General features: G+C 43.0%; 1 protein-coding gene across 1 annotated transcript; it reads right to left on the bottom strand.

Annotated features, from left to right (window-relative positions):
• Nucleotides 1-203: 203 nt before the first annotated feature.
• LOC128448514 (divergent protein kinase domain 1A) lies at nucleotides 204-8,658 on the bottom strand. The gene is made up of 5 exons (XM_053431201.1): nucleotides 8,437-8,658; nucleotides 2,074-2,208; nucleotides 1,830-1,937; nucleotides 1,560-1,736; nucleotides 204-1,242 (listed from the first exon to the last, which is right to left on the bottom strand). Exons 1-5 carry the CDS (start codon nucleotides 8,488-8,490, stop codon nucleotides 430-432), a joined length of 1,287 nt encoding a protein of 428 aa, XP_053287176.1. The 5' UTR covers nucleotides 8,491-8,658; the 3' UTR covers nucleotides 204-429.
• Between the last annotated feature and the right edge of the window lie 13,505 nt (nucleotides 8,659-22,163).

Genomic DNA, 22,163 nt, shown 5'->3' with positions numbered 1-22,163 from the left:
TCTGCAGAGTCAGCATGACTTCTTGCACTAAAGTTGTCACTTCTACAGAATTTGTTGTGCCTACGGTGCCATGTCTTGGTAATGTGAAAATGGAACAACCCAGTTAAGATATTGCCTGGCTCAATTTAGACTTCACTGAAAAAGCTCAAGCAAGCACTTACAATTTGTGCACATGATTCTTAGTCAAATTTATTATTGTCAGTTCATATTTTGAAAACCCACTTGTCATTTTGCTCCAGTGCATCAGCTTTCTTATTACATAATTTAGTACTAAAATCACTTTCCATAACAATTACAGAACCAACTCTCTTATACATGTAAGTTGAACTAAAGAGATTCCTATTTTTACCACAGTAAAAACGAATTATAATTTTTTTATTAATGCAAGGACAGTATTTGGTCTTGGTACCCGTGTTAAGTGCTTATCTGTCACGAGTCTTTTGTGTGTGAGATTTTCTTCCATAACAGAGTCTTAAGATTGTTCAATATCAGTGAGTGTTCGATTTCCATCTGTTCTGTTGAACCTTTCAGTGCAATACAGGCATACAGCTGCTTTTCAAGCGCTGCACGCATGTCATATGGCACCCCCCTCAGAACGTAGTCCTTTATTGCTTCACAGGCTTTGGCCAAGTTTGGCCTGGTCACCTCTTGTGTGCAGCGGTGCTTGGTGAGGTCACACGAAGTGAGGCAGTCAGCCCCGTAGAGACAGTCCTCGTCCACGTTGCATTGCTGTTGCCTAATGGCTTCTTGGAAGATGGCCTCGGGAACAATGTACCACGCATCAATCACCTTCAGGTCGTGGCGGTCGTTGTAGCCGAAACTGGTGGCGCTCACATCGCACATGAGGAAACTGCCAAAGTTGCCGTGGAAAACATCCTCGACCAGTTCCAGTAGTCCGATGGAGATCTTGGCCTTGTGCGGCCAGGAGGGAGTGAACCACTGGTCCATGCTGCGACGCAGACCGGTGGGAATCCACACTTCCATAATCCAGGGTAGACTGATCCCATACATAGGAAAGTGTGGCACCTTCTCCATCACATACAGGTCTCCGCAGAAACCCAGCAGCTTGGGCATGTGCTCTCTGTCTCGTAGGACTAAAGCTAACAGGAACTCATTGAGCTGAAGCAGAGCCCACGTGGAGCGAGCCTCGGGCAGAGAGATGTGACCGTCCTTGTTGGCATCGGCAACTGTCAACACTTGGGTTGTCAGGTCTGCGAGGTTGGCCTGAGCCCCAAGTTTAGCCTGTAAACGCAAAAAAGAAAAGGGCAAATCAAGATTTTTTTAATTCAGACTTCGGTGTGTTTGTGTTTTTCAGTCGTTTAAAGCGTTTAATCAACTTCATTCGTCTTCACAACAAGTGCATATAAACGAAGGGCAAAGAAAAGGGATCAGGTTTTAGAGGCATCCAAATAATTTAAAATGTATTAATCATAAAATGATGTTATACATTTATATTGGCATGTGCATTTTCCGTTTGTAACTTTTATATTCTGACACCACATGAATGCAAAATTAGTGATAAACCTAACACTGTATCATTAGGACGGAAAGTTCCTAACCTTAAGGTGATCGAGAATCATCTCCCTGAACATTTCCACTGAGGTGCCCTTGGTGGGCTTGTCGAAGGCCGCCGCTTCCTTCCTGGGCTTCATCTCATTCCCTAAATCGAAATGAGGAGCCTCCTCCATCTGGCATTTAATGACTCCCTCCAGGTCTCCCCAGCTCCCTGAGTAAACCTGAAATGAACAAGGCAGGCCAGGGGTCCAGTTGGATCAATAACAATTAGAGCATAGAGGAACGATAAAAAAGACACACAAAAAAAAACGGACCTGGCTGTTTGGCTTGGCAGTGAAACATTTCCCCAGATAAAGTGTGTCCTTCTCACACAGGCTGCTGCAGGCAGAGCCATCAATGACTCCCTTTCTATATTTGTCACACTGAAACACACAATGGGAGAAATCGACAGCCCAACATGAACTGGAGTATGACCACATGTACACTGTGAATAAACAGTTTATATATTGGTATGAGATCTGGATGGATGGATCCACCTTGGAAATGGAAAACACTCACTATTGAATTTTTGCAGTCGTGTCCTCGACACAGCTCTGTGTAGGAGGAGTACTTCACATAGACGATCCAGCTGCCCACGAACAGCGTCAGCCAGGAGAAGAACAGGTACCTCATATGAAGGTAAGAGAATCTGGCCTGTGGGAAACAGGTTGGAGAATTCAAACATGTTAGATGAAATATCTGCGAGGTCACAATAAAATGGTATTACTGATTGTATATATATTGTAATATATACAAATTAACATGTATTAGCACTACAAAGGTGGACTTTTCATAATATGTCCCCATTAATAGTTTCAGAGGTGTGTCTCACTATTGTCCCTGCTTGAACCAGCTGTATCGAAGCAGTTTCACTACGGCAACCATTAACTGCATTCTGAGCACATTCGACTGATTCAGATCAGCTGATTACGATGCACATGCACACACACAAGCACACAGTGAAACAGACACATTTACAGAGACGCACAAAGACATACACTCACATAAGCGCACAGACAACTTGTTATTGCCACAACAGCCCAGAGCACCAGTTGTCCATTAATCACTGCAGTTCAGTTCCAGTTTAGCCTCCATGGAAGACACTTTCAACCACAGTCTTATTACACCTCTTGATATCCGTTCTCACATTCTTCTAGATACATTCTTTAAATGTCATACATTTTAAATAGTCCACTCTCTAATGGTGATCGAAATCCTGGTAGTAGAACTTATGCCTAATAATAACTCTGCCTCTCATGTTGATCTCAAATAAATGAACTGTTGATCCAGCCGTGACACCTTGTTACTTAGATTAATGAGAGGAGGATAGTCATCTTTGTTGTCCCGAGGCCTTATTTTCAGTTCTTTCTTTTGTGTGAAGAGCACACAATGTCAACTTACTATGGAAACTTCTGTGGAGAACAGTTATTTTTGTATAAACCTGAAGTAATTTAATCGATTACAATGAAATAAAAAAACGACACTTGATCACTCGCCCCATGCAGACCAGCGACTACATGGATTGCCAAAGGCAAGGCATGGGTCTGCATAAGTCTCCCCTCCCAACCAAGGTGAGCCTGGTGCTAGGGCTGGTTTGGAGTTGGTTCAACTTATGAACCTTATAAGCTTTGCCATGGGCCCAATGGGTCACTGTATGCATCACTCTACACGTCTCAGCAGCACTGGCATTACATCAACGACGGAGGACTACAGTAAGAACAAGGAGACAGTTTGTCTCCTCCATGCAACGCATCTTGTTGGTCACAATAATCCCATCAACGGTCCCTGAGTAAGCAAATCTTTCTCCAAGACAGGCAAAGTGTTGGTGCCAGGGTCCAGCCAGATTTCTGGAAACGGTTCTGAGATTAGGCACTGGGTCCGAACCGGGCCCTTGAAATGCCTCAGTAGAATAGGAGTATGATTTCAAGGATCGCCATACTGAGTGTAAACCTACATTTGATTAGGAGGAAGAAGAGAAGGAAGAGAAGGAAGAATAAATTAAGGTCTCAATGGTGGACAGTACTTCTGTTATCTGGGATTGGAGGACTTGAGTTGGACCGCAGAGCTGTTCCGTGAAGATGGTTGAAATTTGGTGCGTTTTTTTGTGTGCCAAATTGCCCAACTTAATGTGAGTGCCGTACCAGTCCTCATTGAGCATGCAGAGTTTTGTGCTTCACTATGCTTCTACCTCACTAATATACATCACTATATTATATCTTCTACGTTACCTGGGCAACAGTCCTTGCGGGGTATCTCGTTGCCATTTGTGTGTGAGCGGGAGACTGGGTAAATGAGATGCAAATTGATATCCAACAGTGCAAAAAAATTTACATTGTCATTATTTTGGGCTCCATGGGTACAACAGAAGAACCGAGCACAACATTGACCTATAATCAACGTGTTAGAAAACAGCCCTTTTTAAACCTCCAGTAGACATGAAGTAAAATTGGCACTTGGAGTCCTGTGACCAGCCACCGAACAGCTTTGCTGGCAGTAAAAACCAAAACAATGAGGCAAAAGATGCTTCAGAGAATTGAAGGGGACTGTGGAGTGGTAATTCACTCAAGGTTCTTCACTATGATATTAATTAGTGCTACTTTAAAGGCAAATCACACATTCATCTCTGTTGTTTATTAGGAAACAGTGAGTGTAAATTGAATATAAATTAGTTTCAAACTGCATTGTATCAGAGACTTTTAAATAGATGCTACGTAATTAAAGGAAAATGCTGTTTGTATTGGAACAGTGGAACAGGCTCCAGACTCATTACCTGGTCATTGGATTTTCTTTCTAATTACCCAGTCGATAAATACAGTCTACTTAGATGCATAATGGCATTACTCCAATTTGAGAACATTAGTGAAAAGGACTTTTTAGCTGCCCTACTTTCCTGTCTATTAATGATTCTTGCACTCAGTGCTTGACATTGATGGACTCCCCCTGCCTCCAACCTCTGGCACTTTCAGTTCCAATTTTCTTTATTGGCTTAAGTGTCTTCATCTCTCCCCCTCTTTCTTTTTTCCTTTCTGCATTAATCTTTTGCTACAACTTCCTCTGGGATCTTTTTGACCAAACACTCTAACAGTAAATAACTTGATGGAGACTCAAAAATGGGAGTTTATTATTATTATCAGTGTTGAAAGGGAGATGTGTATTTTATCATTTGTCATCGGTCTCTAAAAGGATATGCCATCAATAGTCTGAATTTGACAGTAGCGTTAGTGCAGTAATCATGCTTTCAGTGAGCATTGATGTTGCACTCTAATCATATTTGCCTCTTCACAGTGGAGTTTATGTGCTTTTAAGTCAGTATTGTGAAAATGCCTCGATGCCTTAATTTCTAAATCCATGAATGGATGTCAGACCAACAACCAGAGGTGTCTGACATGATGTTTGCCACTGTGAGTCACGTGATAATTCTCTGTGTTTCTCACTCTGAGTGATATCTGTCTCATTACACAGAATCATTTGATCTACTGATAATGTCAACAATGGTAGTTAGCGCATATTTAAATTGGACCACTTTCAATCATCCTGAAACCGGAGAGGGCTTTGATATATCCTTCCAACAAATGGAATTCGATTATTTTCACGAAAATATATTGAAACAGTACAGGTAATAAAGTTAATGATCTGTTTTTATACAGCCCTCTAATGTCCTAACGACTATTACAAGCCACATTCACCCATTCACATTTAAACATCCATACAGCACTACACACTGCCAGCTGGCACACTTTAGAGTTCATTATCTTGCCCAAAGACACTTCATCAAGCAGACTGGAGGAACCAGGGTTACTACCTCCAACCAACTGGTTAATAGACGACCCTGTCTAATCGGTAAATGGTTTGTATTTATATTTTCTAGTCTTGATGACCACTCAAATGTCTACACAGTGTAGTTTTTCCATTAACCCATTTATGACCCGTTCTACTCCCTCTACCCACTCACTACACATGGAGACTAGAATTGCTATTAATAGTAAATACAGGACGCTGATTCTTTTCAACTAAATCCATGCATTATTCCAGAGGAAAACCAAATTTAAATGGGTTGTTCCCTGATCATACACTTATTTTTAATGTAATCCATTCAGCAGTTTTCTATGTAATGCTGATAGATAACAGACAAATAAACACACATAACCTCCTTGTCAGAGATAATTAGACGTACTAGTACTAATCACAGATTTCATAGGTATTTCCTTGTGGCCAGTCACAAAAAATCTTTCTTCAGTAAGACAACTCACGAATATCTTTGACTCCCCTGTCGGAGCCTACGGCTAGATACTGTGGTGGTGGAGGGGCTGAACCGACTGGAAGCGGTACTGAGGCAGGCCAGTAGAGGCATTGACAGCAAAGGGAGAGATGGGAAATCTTTGCTGCTTAAATAGACCGCCAAATTGGGAGGGTGTGTACGATAGAGGATTGTGGAGAGTGAGGCATGTCACATGAAAAGAGCAGCGCAGCGTGAATTGGTTGCATTTGTGGTCAGACGGGAAGAGCCACCATTGTTTCTATTTCTATTGGGATCTTCCTTCACCCCTTTACAAACTGTGTTGCAATCATCTCAAGATTTGTTTAATGTCTCTCTGGCTGCTAATAGTACAGTTAATCAAAAGATGTGTACATTGCAGCATCTCCAAACCAATCATCTTACAAACACCCCACAAAAACAGAACATGATTCTATTAACAGCTACATATGTGAACATGATTTTGCTGCTTTATCTGCTGATTGGTTTACTTACAAATCTGACCGTACAGGCCCACAGCACGTTTAACAGAAGTGACCACACAAGTAAGAGCTCCATGTACCTCACATTGATTTTGCGTAGGTGAAATGCATCAACAGCAAAAGCATCATGGCAATAACAGTCTGCGTGGAGACAAATTTATGATTGGCCTTCTTCTGGTCGATAGATTGTGGCTTTTACCTCAACCCTGTGCAGTGCATTTCTATCTCTGGGATTACGTATTGACCCTGCGTGGGGGGGAAGAGATACACAAACATGGCTAATGAGGTGATATTGATTGTGGCTTCTGTGACAGCTATTAATTAGACACTGACTGTGAGCTGTGGCCATATGCTGGGGTGGATGGGAAGAAATGTCTGTCTTCATCCGGTTGAATTTACTCTACACCCACATCCCTGTTAATCCTATTGAAGCTCTGAAGTTCTGTGACATAACATACAGAGATATGAGCAAACAGTGTAGGGCGACAGAGCGTCACCTGATGTGGAAATGCACAGGCGATCAAGGAGATCAAGAGCAGCACATTAAGCTTCTGACACTTTTCTTTTTCTGCAGCTGGCACACCATTCATCCATTATGTATGATTATAAAGCCATATCCCTCAGAGGTTGCCGGTTAATGGGTTGCCAAGCAGAGCTGAGGAAGACATGAAAACAGGAACAACAGATGGAGGGGGCTGTGAGAGTGAAAAGCAGAAGCTTATGGAGTGTTTGCTTGACCTCTTTTACAAAAATAAAGAAAAACATAAAAAGGGATCCAGGTGAAATGTGGATCAGCAGCTCACCACTGCGTCGACACTTGTCACAGACTCTCTGAACAGGATATCACACTGTCACTGACTAATCTCGGTGCAGACAGTAAGCAACACCCCCCCCCCCAATCACCACACACACAATCAAAGCACATCTTTTTCCACATTGACTCAGTGCTGCGACATTAGCACATGCGAACATTGCATTTGTCAGCTGATGCTGTAAATCGAAGTCTAACATTGCAGACAGAGGGTCCACACACACAATAAACTCAGGCGTGTGTTACCATTGAACTGTTTGAATCATCTCTGCTGGGTGACAGCAACACATAAGAGACAAAATCCTTTTTTATTGATTGTTTTGTCAGCTAAACTGTGCTTGATCCAGCAAATTTGTATTTGATCGTGAAATATAAAACTAAGAATTGAACCTGCCACAAGCCACATTCCTGGATTACAGGACTCGCTAGTTGCGGTGTTCCTGCAGAAAAACAGCTTCACTACAAGGATCTCTGACAGACACTTCTTATGCTGCTACTGCCGGGCTGAGGTGGACTAGAAAACTGAGCGAAGCTGGTGGCCGTCTCTTGAGACCGTCTGTCTCTGCCTCTATTCTTTTCACTTCAGTTGACAGTTTTTGTTTCTTACATGCAGCGGGGCAGGGACAGGAAGTGTGCAGCACCAGCTGCTGTGAGTCTGTGCTGGAGCTCAAAGTCTGAAATATGCAGCCAAAGAAATAAGATACTGGAGGGTGGATTCTACTTTACCAACTCAATCAACTAGGGAATGACCTTTTATTAAGTATGTCTAGTGTGGTTCCTGAGGACTCCACATGTCCTTTCGGAACTTCCCCATGCAGCCCGGTTAAATTTTACTTATGAAGAAGGCCGCTGTGGACTTCACCTAATTTCCCCATTGACATAATTGGCTTTACCAGTTTCAGAGAGGAGGATGGCCAGTTGGGCAGCATCACATCCAACACATGACAGGACATGAAACGTTTGGTAACCGGTGGAGCAGCTCTGCTCTGTGGTGACTTATAAACAGAATCAGCACCAAGCTTAGGTTGTATAATTAAGGTTGGTGATGGTTTGCAGCCTCAGAACCAGCACCTCTCGATTCTGTGACGGTACCACCGGGATGCAACACGGAAGTGGTTGCTATAGCAACGGGAATCAGGAGGATGGTCGATTCCCGTCGAGCATCAAGTGACTTTATGATTCGGTCCGTGCTACACCAGCAATTTTTAACACATGCATGTGCAATATATATGAAGGTCAGATGTTAATAGCATGTATGAGACAGTGTTCAGTCGCACCAACATGCAGGTTATAATCTGAGAGTGTTGGTGGAGCGGGCTTTCCCAGTAGCTTACCTGGATGTACAGAGGCTTTCTGACGAACCCCCACGGTAACAGACCCCTTGCCATGGCCGACGCAAACCATCTCACGGCAGCTGCAGGAGGAATCAGTCACTTCTCCTTCACACGGAGTCAGGGAACGTCTGTCGCTCCAACCCCGCTACATTCCCAAAGATAAAACACCAGTGATTGCGTCGGCGGTTCCGCGGATGTGCGCTCTGATGCTGCAGCGGGGCATCACACTGAGCTGTGCCACCGACTGCGGCGAAGTCAGACTCATGTTGGCCATGATCGCCTCTGAGCCGGATGGACCAATAGCAGAGAGATCAGTGTTAACATATTCTGACATAGTATTTTTGTTCTATTCTAGTTTTAATAATAAAATGCTGTAAAAAACGCGAGATTTTATTAAGGGAAGTATTTCCCCCTGCAATTGCCACTTAGAAGGAACACAAATGGTTATTCTTAAAATTAAATTAAGTCAAATGTTATCAATTTCTGATAAACCTACTGTGTAGAGATCTCCTGTTCAGCATCAAACACCAGACTTACAGAGTGTGTATTTAGCTGCTTAAACACCTTGGCCTGTTTTATTTTTGACAGAGTTTAGAATCCATATCAAACACACTGACACTTCTCAGGAAGCAGACGTAATGGATGTAGAACAATCTATTCTTTATATACTTAAATACTATTTAATGTCATAATTCATTTTCATAGTTATATGGAATATGAATAACATAAATCTGAAATGAGTGTTTTGTCTATAATTTGGGACTATTTCAAAATCCGTACCCTCTGTAAAAACAACCCAGTCTCATCAGAAAACGTTCAATGGCAACGTTGGTCCACTTGGAACGACGTTACCATCTCACAATCTGAGAGACGGTAACATTTAGTCCTCCCATTGTTTTGCATTGGCGTGTTCTCACGTCACGTGACTCTCAAGCTCCCGTCTGCGGAGAGGAAAACATGGCGGAGATTCCTTGTTTTTTCAGATAAAAATATAATTTTGTAACTTAGTTTGGGCATAAAAATACATTCTGACACCATTTCTAGCGAGAAATGTGCTCTTTGCTTCCACAGTCTTCAGCCAGTTCGTGCTTATGATAAATAGTTTAATAGTTATCACGCATGTTTTTATCGTTGTTATGATGGTTGCCATGCCACCACGGCGCAGCGTGGTGTTTAAATCACAGTCCCTGCTTGGAGTCCTTCAGTGATCGTGAATGTTATTCATGTTATATAATAGTAATATTTGAGGCTAGATTACATCTCTAATGAGAAGGATCCTGCGAGTCTGTTCATACCGAGGCCGGCCCGAGTGCGCGACCGGACCGAGTGCGCGAGCGGACATGACGTGTGGCTGTCGTAAAAACCCTATTGGTAATCAGCAGCCTGACTTATTCAAACACATTACTACTACAATGAATGAGGCAGGGGTTATCTACAGAAATCATTTCTGGGACATTAATTTAAAAGATCTCCAGTATAAGTAAATGTGTTTTAAAATTGGTTTACATCCAAGTGTGAGGCTGTCCCATCACATGGATTTAAGACATATATATTGTTTGTATGAGCTGTCCCTCAGTTAAGTACTTGCACTTCTTGAAAAGCTCTATATAAATAAGATGTATTATTGTTTATACATTGCTTTATACATGTTTCCCTAAAAGTCACTGTAGATACAGAAACAACAGTATGGTTCAGGTGACAGTGAGTGGAATGTGAAGGTAATTTCAATGAGCTCAAGAGAAACCTAATGTGACGATATAGTTGATTTCTGATTGATAACCTCATTCATTGTAGTATTAATGTGTTTGAAAAAGTCAGGCTGCTGATTACCAGCTACTGATTTGAGTCAAACATCTATTGCTATCCTCTGTGTTCATTTCTTTAATGTCAAGAATGTTTCTCATAAGACCTTATCAGATGCATTGTGAAACATCTGGGTCACCTAAATTTAGTGTAAACAAGAGAGTGAACTCTTGACTAATGACGGTATGTATTTTGCACTGATACACAAACTTGATGTTACACATCTTAAACAATATGATATGGGTGTCCCTAGACAATCAGACCTGTGTGCTTTGCTGTGACTATAAATGACTGGAACCTCAGATAAAGAAAGTTATTTTCTGACTTCAATTACTGAGGCATTCTCTACAGAATGTAATGTGCCCATTCTACTTCAGATCCATTGGATCATTGTGTGTTTATGTTGCTTAAAGCAGAGCATTCACTGCTTTAATGTAATCAGCATCTTATCTGACAATATCATGGTGTAGAAGTGCAAGGAAATACCAATATGTTATGAACAATGTCATTTATTGTGCACAAACATTACATTAAGGCATCTGCTGGAAATGTTATGATCAACAATTCTCATGCAAAAAATACTTTAAAAACTACACAAATAGTGTTTTGGAGAGGGGGGTTTCAGAGGGAGGGGGCAGCTCTGGAGAAAGGTCTGTCAATCCAGGTCTGCTGCTTGGTGTGATGGAGACATGAGGTTAGCATCAGGAGCGGAGGTTGCAGGAGGGACCGTGGAGCTGAGGCACACCTGTACTGCTTCTCTTGAGAAGAACTGAAGGACACACAAACAAACCATAGTGTTAAATTATGAAGATGGTTCCCTCTGATTTTTTTGTTTTAAACATAAACGTCAGACAGGCCGCTAAAAACTAAAAATGCTGAAGCTAACAGCTACCCAACAGCAAGCTAATGCCTTCCTAAGGCTGCCAGGGAGTAGCAAGAGTAGCCTTGTAGCAAGAGAGTGTAGCTAATCACAGCCCTCACAGTTCTTCATCAGTGGAGAAGTACCTCGCCATGTTTTCATCTTCAGAGGAGTCATCCAAAGACTGTGCTGCTGTTCCGGAATATGTCAGGACCGCTGCAGCCTGCTGGGCTTGAACTCTGAGCACGCAGAGTAGGCCCTCACGTCCCCTCTCAGTAAATGCATCAGTCCTTCCTGAGAATATATGATAAAAAACAAAACGTCTCAATAGTGCGTTTGTACGTGTGTATGTATACATACGTACACACGTACAGGGCTTTCTTTTCTACAGAAATATTTTTCCTGAGTTGATGTCTCTGCTTATGCCATCTAGAATGTGAAACAAAATATATTTTGGCATAACTGTATGTTTTCGGATTGTCTAACTGTGTATTTGCAGTGTTCAAAGCCTCCATTGCTGAAGCTGCGGCGGCTAGCTGTGGCCTCAGGGTCTTAGGTTCCTCAAGGGGCGGTAACCCTCGGACACCGTGGTGGACACCGGTGGTCAGGGAAGCCGTCCGATTGAAGAAGGAGGCCTTCCGGGATATGATATCCTGGAGGACTCCTGACTCGGTTGCAGGGTACCGACAGGCCCGAAGGGCTGCAGCTGCTGCCGTGTCGGAGGCTAAGCAGCGGGTGTGGGAGAAGTTCGGAGAGGTCATGGAGAAGGACTTTCGGTCGGCACCAAAGTGTTTCTGGAAGACTATCCGGCACCTCAGGAGGGGGAAACGGGGAACCATCCAAGCTGTGTACAGTAAGGATGGGACTCTGTTGACCTCAACTGAGGAGGTCGTCGGACGTTGGAAGGAACACTTTGAGGAACTCCTGAATCCGAATAACACGCCCTCTATGTTGGAGGCAGAGCTCGAGGTTGATGGTGTTTCGTCGTCAATTTCCCTGGTGGAGGTCACTGAGGTAGTCAAACATCTCCGCAGTGGCAAAGCCCCAGGGATTGATGAGATCCAGCCAGAAATGCTAAAGGCTCTGGGTGTTGAGGGGCTGTCATGGTTGACACGCCTATTCAACATCGCGTGGGAGTCGGGTACAGTGCCAAAGGAGTGGCAAACCGGGGTGGTGGTTCCCCTGTTCAAAAAGGGGGACCAGAGAGTGTGTACCAATTATCGGGGTATCACACTCCTCAGCCTCCCTGGTAAAGTCTACTCCAAGGTGCTGGAAAGGAGGGTTCGGCCGATCGTCGAACCTCAGATTGAAGAGGAACAATGCGGTTTTCGCCCCGGACGTGGAACTACGGACCAGCTCTTCACTCTCGCAAGGATCCTGGAGGGGGCCTGGGAGTATGCCCATCCGGTCCACTTGTGTTTTGTGGATCTGGAGAAGGCGTATGACCGGGTCCCCCGGGAGAAACTGTGGGAGGTGCTGCGGGAGTATGGGGTAAGGGGGTCTCTCCTCAGGGCCATCCAATCTCTGTACTCCCAAAGCGAGAGCTGTGTTCGGGTCCTCGGCAGCCAGTCAGTTTCGTTCTCAGTGGGTGCTGGTCTCCGCCAGGGCTGCGCCTTGTCACCAATCCTGTTTGTGATATACATGGACAGGATATCGAGGCGTAGTCGTGGTGGGGAGGGGTTGCAGTTCGGTGGTCTGAGGATCTCGTCACTGCTTTTTGCGGATGATGTGGTCCTCATTGGATCATTGGCTTGTGACCTTCAGCACTCACTGGATCGGCTGGCGGCCGAGTGTGAAGCGGCTGGGATGAGGATCAGCACCGCTAAATCTGAGGCCATGACTCTTAGCAGGAAACCGATGGATTGCTTACTCCGGGTAGGAAATGAGTCCTTAGCCCAAGTGAAGGAGTTCAAGTACCTCGGGGTCTTGTTCGCGAGTGAGGGTACTATGGAGCGTGAGATTGGCCGGAGAATCGGAGCAGCGGGGGCGGTATTGCGTTCGCTTTACCGCACCGTTGTAACGAAAAGAGAGCTGAGCCGCAAGGCAAAGCTCTCGATCTACCGGTCGATCTTTGTTCCTATCCTCACCTATGGTCATGAGGGCTGGGTGATGACCGAAAGGACGAGATCGCGGGTACAAGCGGCCGAGATGAGTTTTCTCAGAAGGGTGGCTGGCGTCTCCCTTAGGGATAGGGTGAGAAGCTCAGTCATCCGTGAGGGACTCGGATTAGAGCCGCTGCTCCTTTACTTAGAAAGGAGTCAGCTGAGGTGGTTCGGGCATCTGGTAAGGATGCCCACTGGGCGCCTCCCTTGGGAGGTGTTTCAGGCACGTCCAGTGGGGAGGAGACCTCGGGGAAGACCCAGGACTAGGTGGAGAGATTATATCTCAACACTGGCCTGGGAACGCCTCGGGATCCCCCCGTCAGAGCTGGTCAATGTGGCCCGGGAAAGGGAAGTCTGGGGCCCCCTGCTTGAGCTGCTCCCCCCGCGACCCGACCCCGGATAAGCGGATGACGATGAGATGATGAGATGATAACTGTGTATTTGTGTTAAAGTCAAAAGGTCAAGGCCACACTGACCTCATCTTATGGTTTCAGTTGTCAAGAGACACAGTGTCATTTATACAAGAGAAAATATGTAGAAATATGTAGACGGACACTGCACTGGTTAGCGGAGTCATACAACGCAGTGCGGTAATTCTAGTGTAGTTTTTTTTAAATAAATGGGTTATCTTTTTACAATCTACAAAAAGTTATCTATACATTTGGTCACAGAATGTTACACAAATAAATTGGCATTAAAGTTGGCATCTTGCTGTCTTGCCAGTCTGACGATGCAGCTGAAGCGTCCATCAAGGGCGTTCTGCAGGTAATTTGGATTGTTTGTTTCTTGTGAAGAGGAGAATAACATGAATTCATACCAATATCAGTTTACAATCAAACCTTTTTGTGTTAACCTTGTGTAAACAGAGTCAAAGGACATTGTACAACAATGACACACATTTTTCCACAGTACCTGTCGTTCACTACTGAAATTCTGACACCCATTACTGGACTGTGTCTTCCTGTAGAGTGGTGATGTTCTCAACGTTCTTTTCACAGTCTGTCAAAACAAAATTAGAGTTACAAATGTTAATGCCACACAACCCATTGCAGATACGGTTGTATTTGCACACCACATCGGATCAAAACAAAACTGCAGTCTGTGAAACAACCAGTTTTGGTAGATATAAGGGAAATGCTAATATTCCTGCATGAAACATATTCAGTCCCTTAAGCAAAAATAACAATGATGGCAGGCCGTAACCTCGATGCCTTCGTCTACTTTGCTTACAGACTAGTTTGTGGAGTCTCGTGCTGCCGCCCACTGACCGATACATCATCGCTCTTTTCTGAAACTAATGAAGGCAAATTCACACATGTAGACAGAAATAATCAGTATAAATTAAAAGGTGTAAATATTGCTAACATTATGTTTGATGGGGGTCATCATTATACATAACAGAGGAAAACTTTGCACATGTATTCCTTAAATTTACTTGCCTTCCTGTGGAAAAAGTTGTTTTCCCAGTTAAACAATCACAGCAGGGAAGCATGATTGATCAAAATTCTTTCAGTGTGATATTAACTTGTATTTCAGCAAGCGTACTTTGGGGATGTAATAAAAATGTATATTTAGCACATTATATAAAATGGTGTTTCTGGTATGTAACTTAAAAGTACCTCTTTAATGGTAGGATCATTTCTCTCCCTCATCTTCCTTGTGGTACATGGATGATGGTAGTGGGCTCAACCCGGCTTCTCTTTCTCTCCAGGCTGCCCTTCCTGCTCTTCATCAAGCAAAACAAACTGTTCGGTCCAAGTTATTGACGTTAATGAAACTCCTGTAGCTTCACTTGGATCCTCCTTGATTAAAAAACAGAACATAGCAATTGTTTTATAAAATGAATCGCAACTCCATAACATGAAAACATTATTGTCATATTGCATACTATACATTAAACCAAATTGATCTGATATTGTGGAGTAATGGTAGAGAAATACACTCCTTATTAATCTAAAGCATTCATAAATAAAATTCATGTTTATATTTATATTGTAGCGTCCCTCAATGATGAGCTAAGCGTCTTGAACTGGTTTCAACAACCATGTATTCACCTCCCAGGTAGCACAGGCTACCGTGGGCTGAAGCATGTGGCTAACAATGGCGTATTAGCTCATGAACAGCGTCCATAGTGTGGATTGACGGACTCTCTCCGCACTCGGACTGTAAACCTAGATCGTAACGATCTTTAAAAACAATAAACTACTTACCTGACAGAAGGAAGATGACATCGTGGTCTTCCAAGCGCGCCGTGTTTATGACGCAGCGCTGAGTTAAAGGACTGGTTGTTTACAAATAGGGTTTTTACGACAGCCACACGTCATGTCCGCTCGCGCACTCGGTCCGGTCGCGCACTCGGGCCGGCCTCGGTATGAACAGACTCGCAGGATCCTTCTCATTAGAGATGTAATCTAGCCTCAAATATTACTATTATATAACATGAATAACATTCACGATCACTGAAGGACTCCACGCAGGGACCGTGATTTAAACACCACGCTGCGCCGTGGTGGCATGGCAACCATCATAGCAACGATAAAAACATGCGTGATAACTATTAAACTATTTATCATAAGCACGAACTGGCTGAAGACTGTGGAAGCAAAGAGCACATTTCTCGCTAGAAATGGTGTCAGAATGTATTTTTATGCCCAAACTAAGTTACAAAATTATATTTTTATCTGAAAAAACAAGGAATCTCCGCCATGTTTTCCTCTCCGCCGACGGGAGCTTGAGAGTCACGTGACGTGAGAACATGCCAATGCAAAACAATGGGAGGACTAAATGTTACCATCTCACAATCTGGCCTCTCAGATTGTGAGATGGTAACGTCGTTCCAAGTGGACCAACGTTGCCATTGAACGTTTTCTGATGAGACTGGGTTGGTAAAAAGGCCTATGTCTATGTCCTGCTGGCAACTTACAGATGGGAAGTCTGAATACAAAAGACTGCATCTTAGGGAAAATGCACCAATAAAATGTAAGTTGGCAGTTATGTAGCACATTAGCATGTGGCACACAAGCATCATCATCCATAAAAACAGACAGTGCTGCCTGCCAAGTGTGAAGAATACAATAGAGACATTTCTGCAGTTGCATATGGCACATTAAATTGCATAATTTATTTATGCAGCACAGCAGAGCTGTGATAGCTGCACTGCTGCTGAGAACAAATAACTAAACAAATCTGGCATACATGTCTGGAATATTGGATTCACTACAGGAGAAATGCCTGGCTTTTGGAGGGGTAGAGAACTATAACTGCATGCAGATAAGGTATTTCCTGCAATTATGGCATGCTGATTACCTTGAGGCACTTTGGTGGGCAGATAGAAAAAAATCTATTTCCATGCGAGAACAAACAAACAGCAACCTTGCTGATGCAGAAATTGGGGCAGCAGCACCACTGGAGTGCACAGAGATACAGCAGAGGGATGGTGGCCTGATTAAGACCATTAAGACAAATGTATGCACAATGTCTTATGTGCTGAAGGCCTGCTCCACAAACATAGCTTTTCAGATTAATAGAAAGGTGGATAACGTCTGCATTGATTTTAAATTCACATGCCAAAATTACATTTATCATTCATTCAGTACCAATAAACCAATGAATCAGCCCACACTTACTCATTACATGTTCCCCCATTCAAATCTATCAAAACCCAGTAAAGTACTTGACTTTTGTAAATTTGATAGGATTTTCAATAAGAGGTATTTGTGATCAATGGTCTTTGAGGATCCTAATTTTAAAGTGGGTGGTTATTATGGAAACAATTCATGATGGACTCAAATGCTTTATAAGACCTGCTTTTCGGGGGGGAACAGACAGCGGCATCAGAAGTAAGTGCTGTTAGCCTCCCCCTCATGGTGACAGACCTGTATTACAGTTTTACAGTTACAACCAGCTTCCTGAAGTCATTAGGGATGTAGAAGACCGGAATATTGAAAACATGTGACAGTAATTTCACACTGAGAAATGTCATGATCATTAAACCCATATGCAGAGTTGAGCATGAGAGTTAACAGTGACCAGTGGATGGTTGTTCATTGGAATGATTCAAGCGTATGGATAAGTTTGATATCTTTACAGATAACCCTCATTAGAGAGCTTCCATAGAAGGAGCTTTCTCCACATAATTCACAGAATGTAACGCAACAGGATTTCAAACTCCTAACTCGAAGCAATGTCACACAATGTTTACTATTAAGCCAAGAGCAAGACAAAGACACTAAACTGCTCTCCATGGTTAGACCAGAACCTTGTGTTCATTGTTTTTTTTTTGTGTGTGTGTGTGTGTGTGCGTGTGAGTGTAGAAAAGCTTGACATTTTTTAACAAAGGCATTTGACAAAGGATATAATTTCCTATCTCGGCTGTGAACAGGGGTCCAGTTCCCAAGTTCCCCAAAATATTATTTAAAGTATAAATAATGGATAGATGATGGATGGATGGTCGGATTTATACATTTTCCCATATGAGAGAAAAACCCACAATTTGAAGGATTATGTGTGTATCCTCAGATTGATATCTGGATATCTTATCCCTTTGTCCTACATCATCATCCAAAAACTATTAATACACGTCACTGAATCTCACTGTTGAACTGGATGGTATGTTCCCTAACTATCATGAACAAACACACACATCATTACTTTCTGACATGTACTATTCTATTCATACAGATTCTTATTTCATACTATATATACAGTAGGGGTCACTGAATGGTTTGATGGGTGTTAAAATATGAGTCGTATGCTCTCAACCCAGCTGGAGATCCATTGGTGATTTTGTGCCTGGTGTGCTTGCTTGAACATCAGGCTCAAAGGATAAGTCAATTGGCAAAGTGATAGGCGTCGCAGAGGGTTGCGCACAGACATCCCTGCAGCTTACAGTTGTTCAGCAGCTCTACCGCAAGTCTCAGTCTGCACTAAACTGCACAAAACACCCTCTACACTTTGAGTTTGAGCCTCTCTCCTCAGGCCAGACTTGTAGAGTGCCCTGATTCACACGCAACTTGAATCAAACCTTCTTTGTTGCTTGTGCAATAAGACTTCTAAATTTACACATGCGATTTTACCATAATTTTATCTTGAATGTCCGAATTCAACACTGTCTCAGCTATGTGGTCTGGCTTCTGGACAACGAGAGGCTGGATTGAGGATGGACAGTATATGCATTTTTTTTTCTGCTGGTCATGTGCATGTATAGAGATTTATGGTACACAATCACCTCATTGTAGATAAGCATATCAGATGCATTCACTCGGTCCAACAAACACCCATTATATGGGTCGCTTCTCAAACTGGAGTACCCTGAAGGAAGATCTGTTTCTTTTGGACATTGATCTCCTATTTCTCAATCATATTTAATAAACATATATATGTGATGAAATTACGTAGAAATAAGTAGAACTATGATTAATATGTTTTGTTGACAAAACAGCCTATATTCTGTTATTACGTAATGAACATTATACAGTAAAGATGCAATTGATTGCAGTCTTGTTTAAGCTTGTCTTCTAGTGTTACAATACATTGAAAACCGTTTTATAAGGTTTTGGTTTAAATTATCCCAAATAAGAGAGACTCACTTTGTGTCTGTGCTTTTGGTGAGCCTAGGGGAAGGCGCTCGAGAGAGTATAATTGGGAGTCACACTGTAGGAACAAGTAATGATACCACAGGAAGCGCAGGAAGTGCATGGCCTTTGTGGAGAGATATGTCACATGTGGTAAAATAATTCCAGCACATTCAATTATTGTTAAGAGAATCAGGGCCTTCACTCTGAGTTACTTATCTAACTAGAATATAATATATATATAATCAAGTACATTTAGATAGGCTGGTAATTATAAACAGATTTGAATAGAGAAAAACCATTAGCAGAAACAGGAAGGAGTTGTGGGATAGAGCTGAGGTTGCTTAGGAGATCAGCCCAAGGTGAATTGAATAACACAGCTGTCCGAGATAGTGGCAGAAGACCTGCTACATGGATCCATACAAGCTGCTGAGGTAAGGATGGGTGTTCTAGAATAACAGGCACCTAAGACCAGCTTCCACTTCCTGTTTGTGTAGTGTTTAGTTTTACCATTATGAGGGCAGGACCCAGGGATCAGGCTAACAACAATCAATCTACAAAATAGCTTCCAGAATTGTGAAGGGAGACATGGGGAATGACATAAGCTCCCCCAGTCCAGGATGACATCCATAGACCAGGCTAGATTAGAGTTATGCTTGATCAGCCATGGATAACCAAAAATGAAGATACATTGAGGTGAGTGGATGATATGGAAAACAAGGGGCTCGAATGGTTACCTGGCATAGCTAAAAAAGAAGGGTTTGGAGCTTCAGAGGAGATAGCCATCTAAAGCATTGGTATTTAGGGGATGACATGGTGACTTGAGCTGGAGCTGAGGTCTCTGAACTACTCCTCTGTCCAAGGAGCTCTCATCAGTACCAGAATCAACAAAAACAGCCAACTTTAGAGTGGCAGCAGGGGAGACCAGGTGGACATGAGGCCCAGTCTGCCTGGAGGAGTTATAAAGTGGCAAAGGTTTTGGCTCACTCATCTCCTTTTACTGGGGAGCCAATTGACCAGAAAATATCCACGTTGGAGCCAATGGATACATCTCTCCTCCTTCAAGCAGACTTAGTTCCTCGCTTGTCCCAGGCGGTGCTATCCCTCTTTATTAAGTTGTGTTACAGAAATGGAAAACCCCTCTCAGATTTGAGGATTGAGGCAGGAGAGCACATCATGAGTCTGAGAGCTTTGAGCTGTTCACTCAGAGTGGTCTGGTTACTGTCAAGCTGGATGTGTAGCTTATGTACAAGGTCAGCCAGGTCAATGAGTTTGAGATCATGAGGCCTCTTGTAACGGCCAGATTGTACTGTAAAGAGCAGTCTTCACTGATAAACCATATACAAGGGGTCAGTCAATCGGGCAGACAAAGCAGGAAAGGAGCTGGTGACATGCAAAAACTAACAAGGCAGAAGTCAAAAACCATGGAACGACACACAAGTAGAACATCAGAGAGCTACATACACAAATACAATCTGGCAGGGAACAAAGGGAAGTATAGGTGTGTAAGGCAGGGAATGGAATTACAAAAGAGTTGAGTCTACAAAATAAACCAGGAAACCAAACATGAAATTACTAAACTGTTAAAGTTTGTGCTTGTGTTTAATTATTTTTCTTTGTTACGGATCCTGTGCTGGCCAGAGAATATTTTATAATTTTTCAAGCTTCTGCCAGTATGATGCCATGTTATCAAATTCTTGAAACTTCTCGGGTTTATTAAATAAATTGGCTCATGTTCTCCAACAGTTACAAAATGCTTCCTTGGATGTGTTTACAGGCAATTGTTTTATCTATTTTAAATTCTACAAAAAGGAAAGCCGGCCGACTTCTGCTCTTCCTAGGATCTCTGTCACCACTGAGTAAGCGTAAAAGTGATCTGTTATGCTTTAGGGGTTTGTGAAGCCAGTCTTATGACTCGCCGATTGTAATGCTGTGTACTGAGAGTTGACTGTTTTAAGATGACTTCGAGACATGTGCTGGGGTTATGGCCTATAAAAAGCACCAGCAGTGCAGTACATTAGCAAACAAACCAGCGCTTCATGTGTGGAAGAGGCAGAAAAACAAGTGTATGCTGTTCGGAGGATTCAAAAGTGGGACATTAGTGGATATTGAAGTCATATTTAGAACGTCGTATTGCGTCGGCACACTGGTTTCACTGAGGCTGTGAGCTCTTGCATCGTAGGACATCCAGCGTCCAGGTATTGCAGGTTGCGCTGTTGAGGTTTTCTTAAACTCGATATGAGTAAGTATAACAGTGAGCTGACCCAGCGGGAGCAGGAGCGACTAAAACTCCGTCGAGACAGTGACACTAAAGCTGCTGAACTTGCTAAGATGGAGAAGATGCTGCAGCAGACCAAGAACCTGCTCGACAAGAAGGCAGAGTCTGGCTCAGAGAGCATGGACTATCAGGAAAACATGGGTCTGTTAACATTTCTCCAACTTACTTATACCTTAACAACAGACTGTATGAGGCTGTGTTATCTGATTTTATTTGTTTGTCGGTTTCCTGCAGTTGAGGACCTGGAGGAGAAAGTGCGCTCCAGCAGACGGCACAGGAGAAATTCCCTACATCACACCCAGATGCTGGAGAGCCAGATGAAGACAGTGAAAGGTGAGTTGGTCGGCACACTGGACCATCTTCAGGAGCTGAGGAATGTCTTGCGTCGCTCACAGCAGAAAGCAGAAGAGCGCAAAGCAGCGATGGAGAAGCTGGCAGCGGGGCACAGGTGAACTGTGTGCTCTGCGGCTGCTTTTGATTGGAAAAAAGGCTTTTGACCATTTCAAGCTCCAGTACACCAAGTTAATATCTGACCTGACATCCTTCAACGCCAACGAAGCTGAGCAGAGCTCGCATGTAACGAGACCGCACCCATACACCAGTTAAATACCAGAAGAAAGAGACTTAAGTTGCCATGTTGGTCCTCTTCCTCTGCAGTGAGGCCATCATTTAGCATCACTAAAGACTACATCTGAGGACTATCCATGGTATTTCAGAAGCTGCTTCTGACACATGATCACAATTTGCATCTTCTTTTTCCTTTCTTTTCCCTATTTTTTTCTTATTACACTCATATTTTGAGGGTTTTGTATCAACATGTTTTGAAATTGTTTTCGTTTTTTTTTGGCCAAGCTTCTGTTTCTCTGCATCTTGTGGAAACAATCTGAAGATGATCCCAAGTCACTTCTGCTTATTCCTCTGGGTAAGACACTGATCCATAGTTGTCTGAGTTATGATGATTCAAGTTGTGAGATGTTTTTTTCTCAGAAAAATTCAACTTTTCCTTCATCTGTCATAAATGTTTATTCTTGGTTGATCTGTGATCATCCATCACCTCTGCCATCTGTCAACTTTATTTGGACATTTGTTTCCTTCAGAAAAAAAAGTTTAAT

Source organism: Pleuronectes platessa, chromosome 9, assembly GCF_947347685.1.
Source record: "Pleuronectes platessa chromosome 9, fPlePla1.1, whole genome shotgun sequence".
Taxonomy (NCBI): domain Eukaryota; kingdom Metazoa; phylum Chordata; class Actinopteri; order Pleuronectiformes; family Pleuronectidae; genus Pleuronectes; species Pleuronectes platessa.
This window is presented reverse-complemented; position numbering and strand designations above follow the sequence as displayed.

Excerpts from the sequence above, each read along its gene's own strand:
- LOC128448514 (XM_053431201.1), bottom strand. The coding sequence starts at position 8,490 with ATGGCAAGGGGTCTGTTACCGTGGGGGTTCGTCAGAAAGCCTCTGTAC. Across the intron at positions 2,209-8,436 it reads GAAAGCCTCTGTACATCCAG|GCCAGATTCTCTTACCTTCA; the intron begins GTAAGCTACTGG and ends TGTTTCCCACAG. Across the intron at positions 1,243-1,559 it reads TGATTCTCGATCACCTTAAG|GCTAAACTTGGGGCTCAGGC; the intron begins GTTAGGAACTTT and ends TTGCGTTTACAG.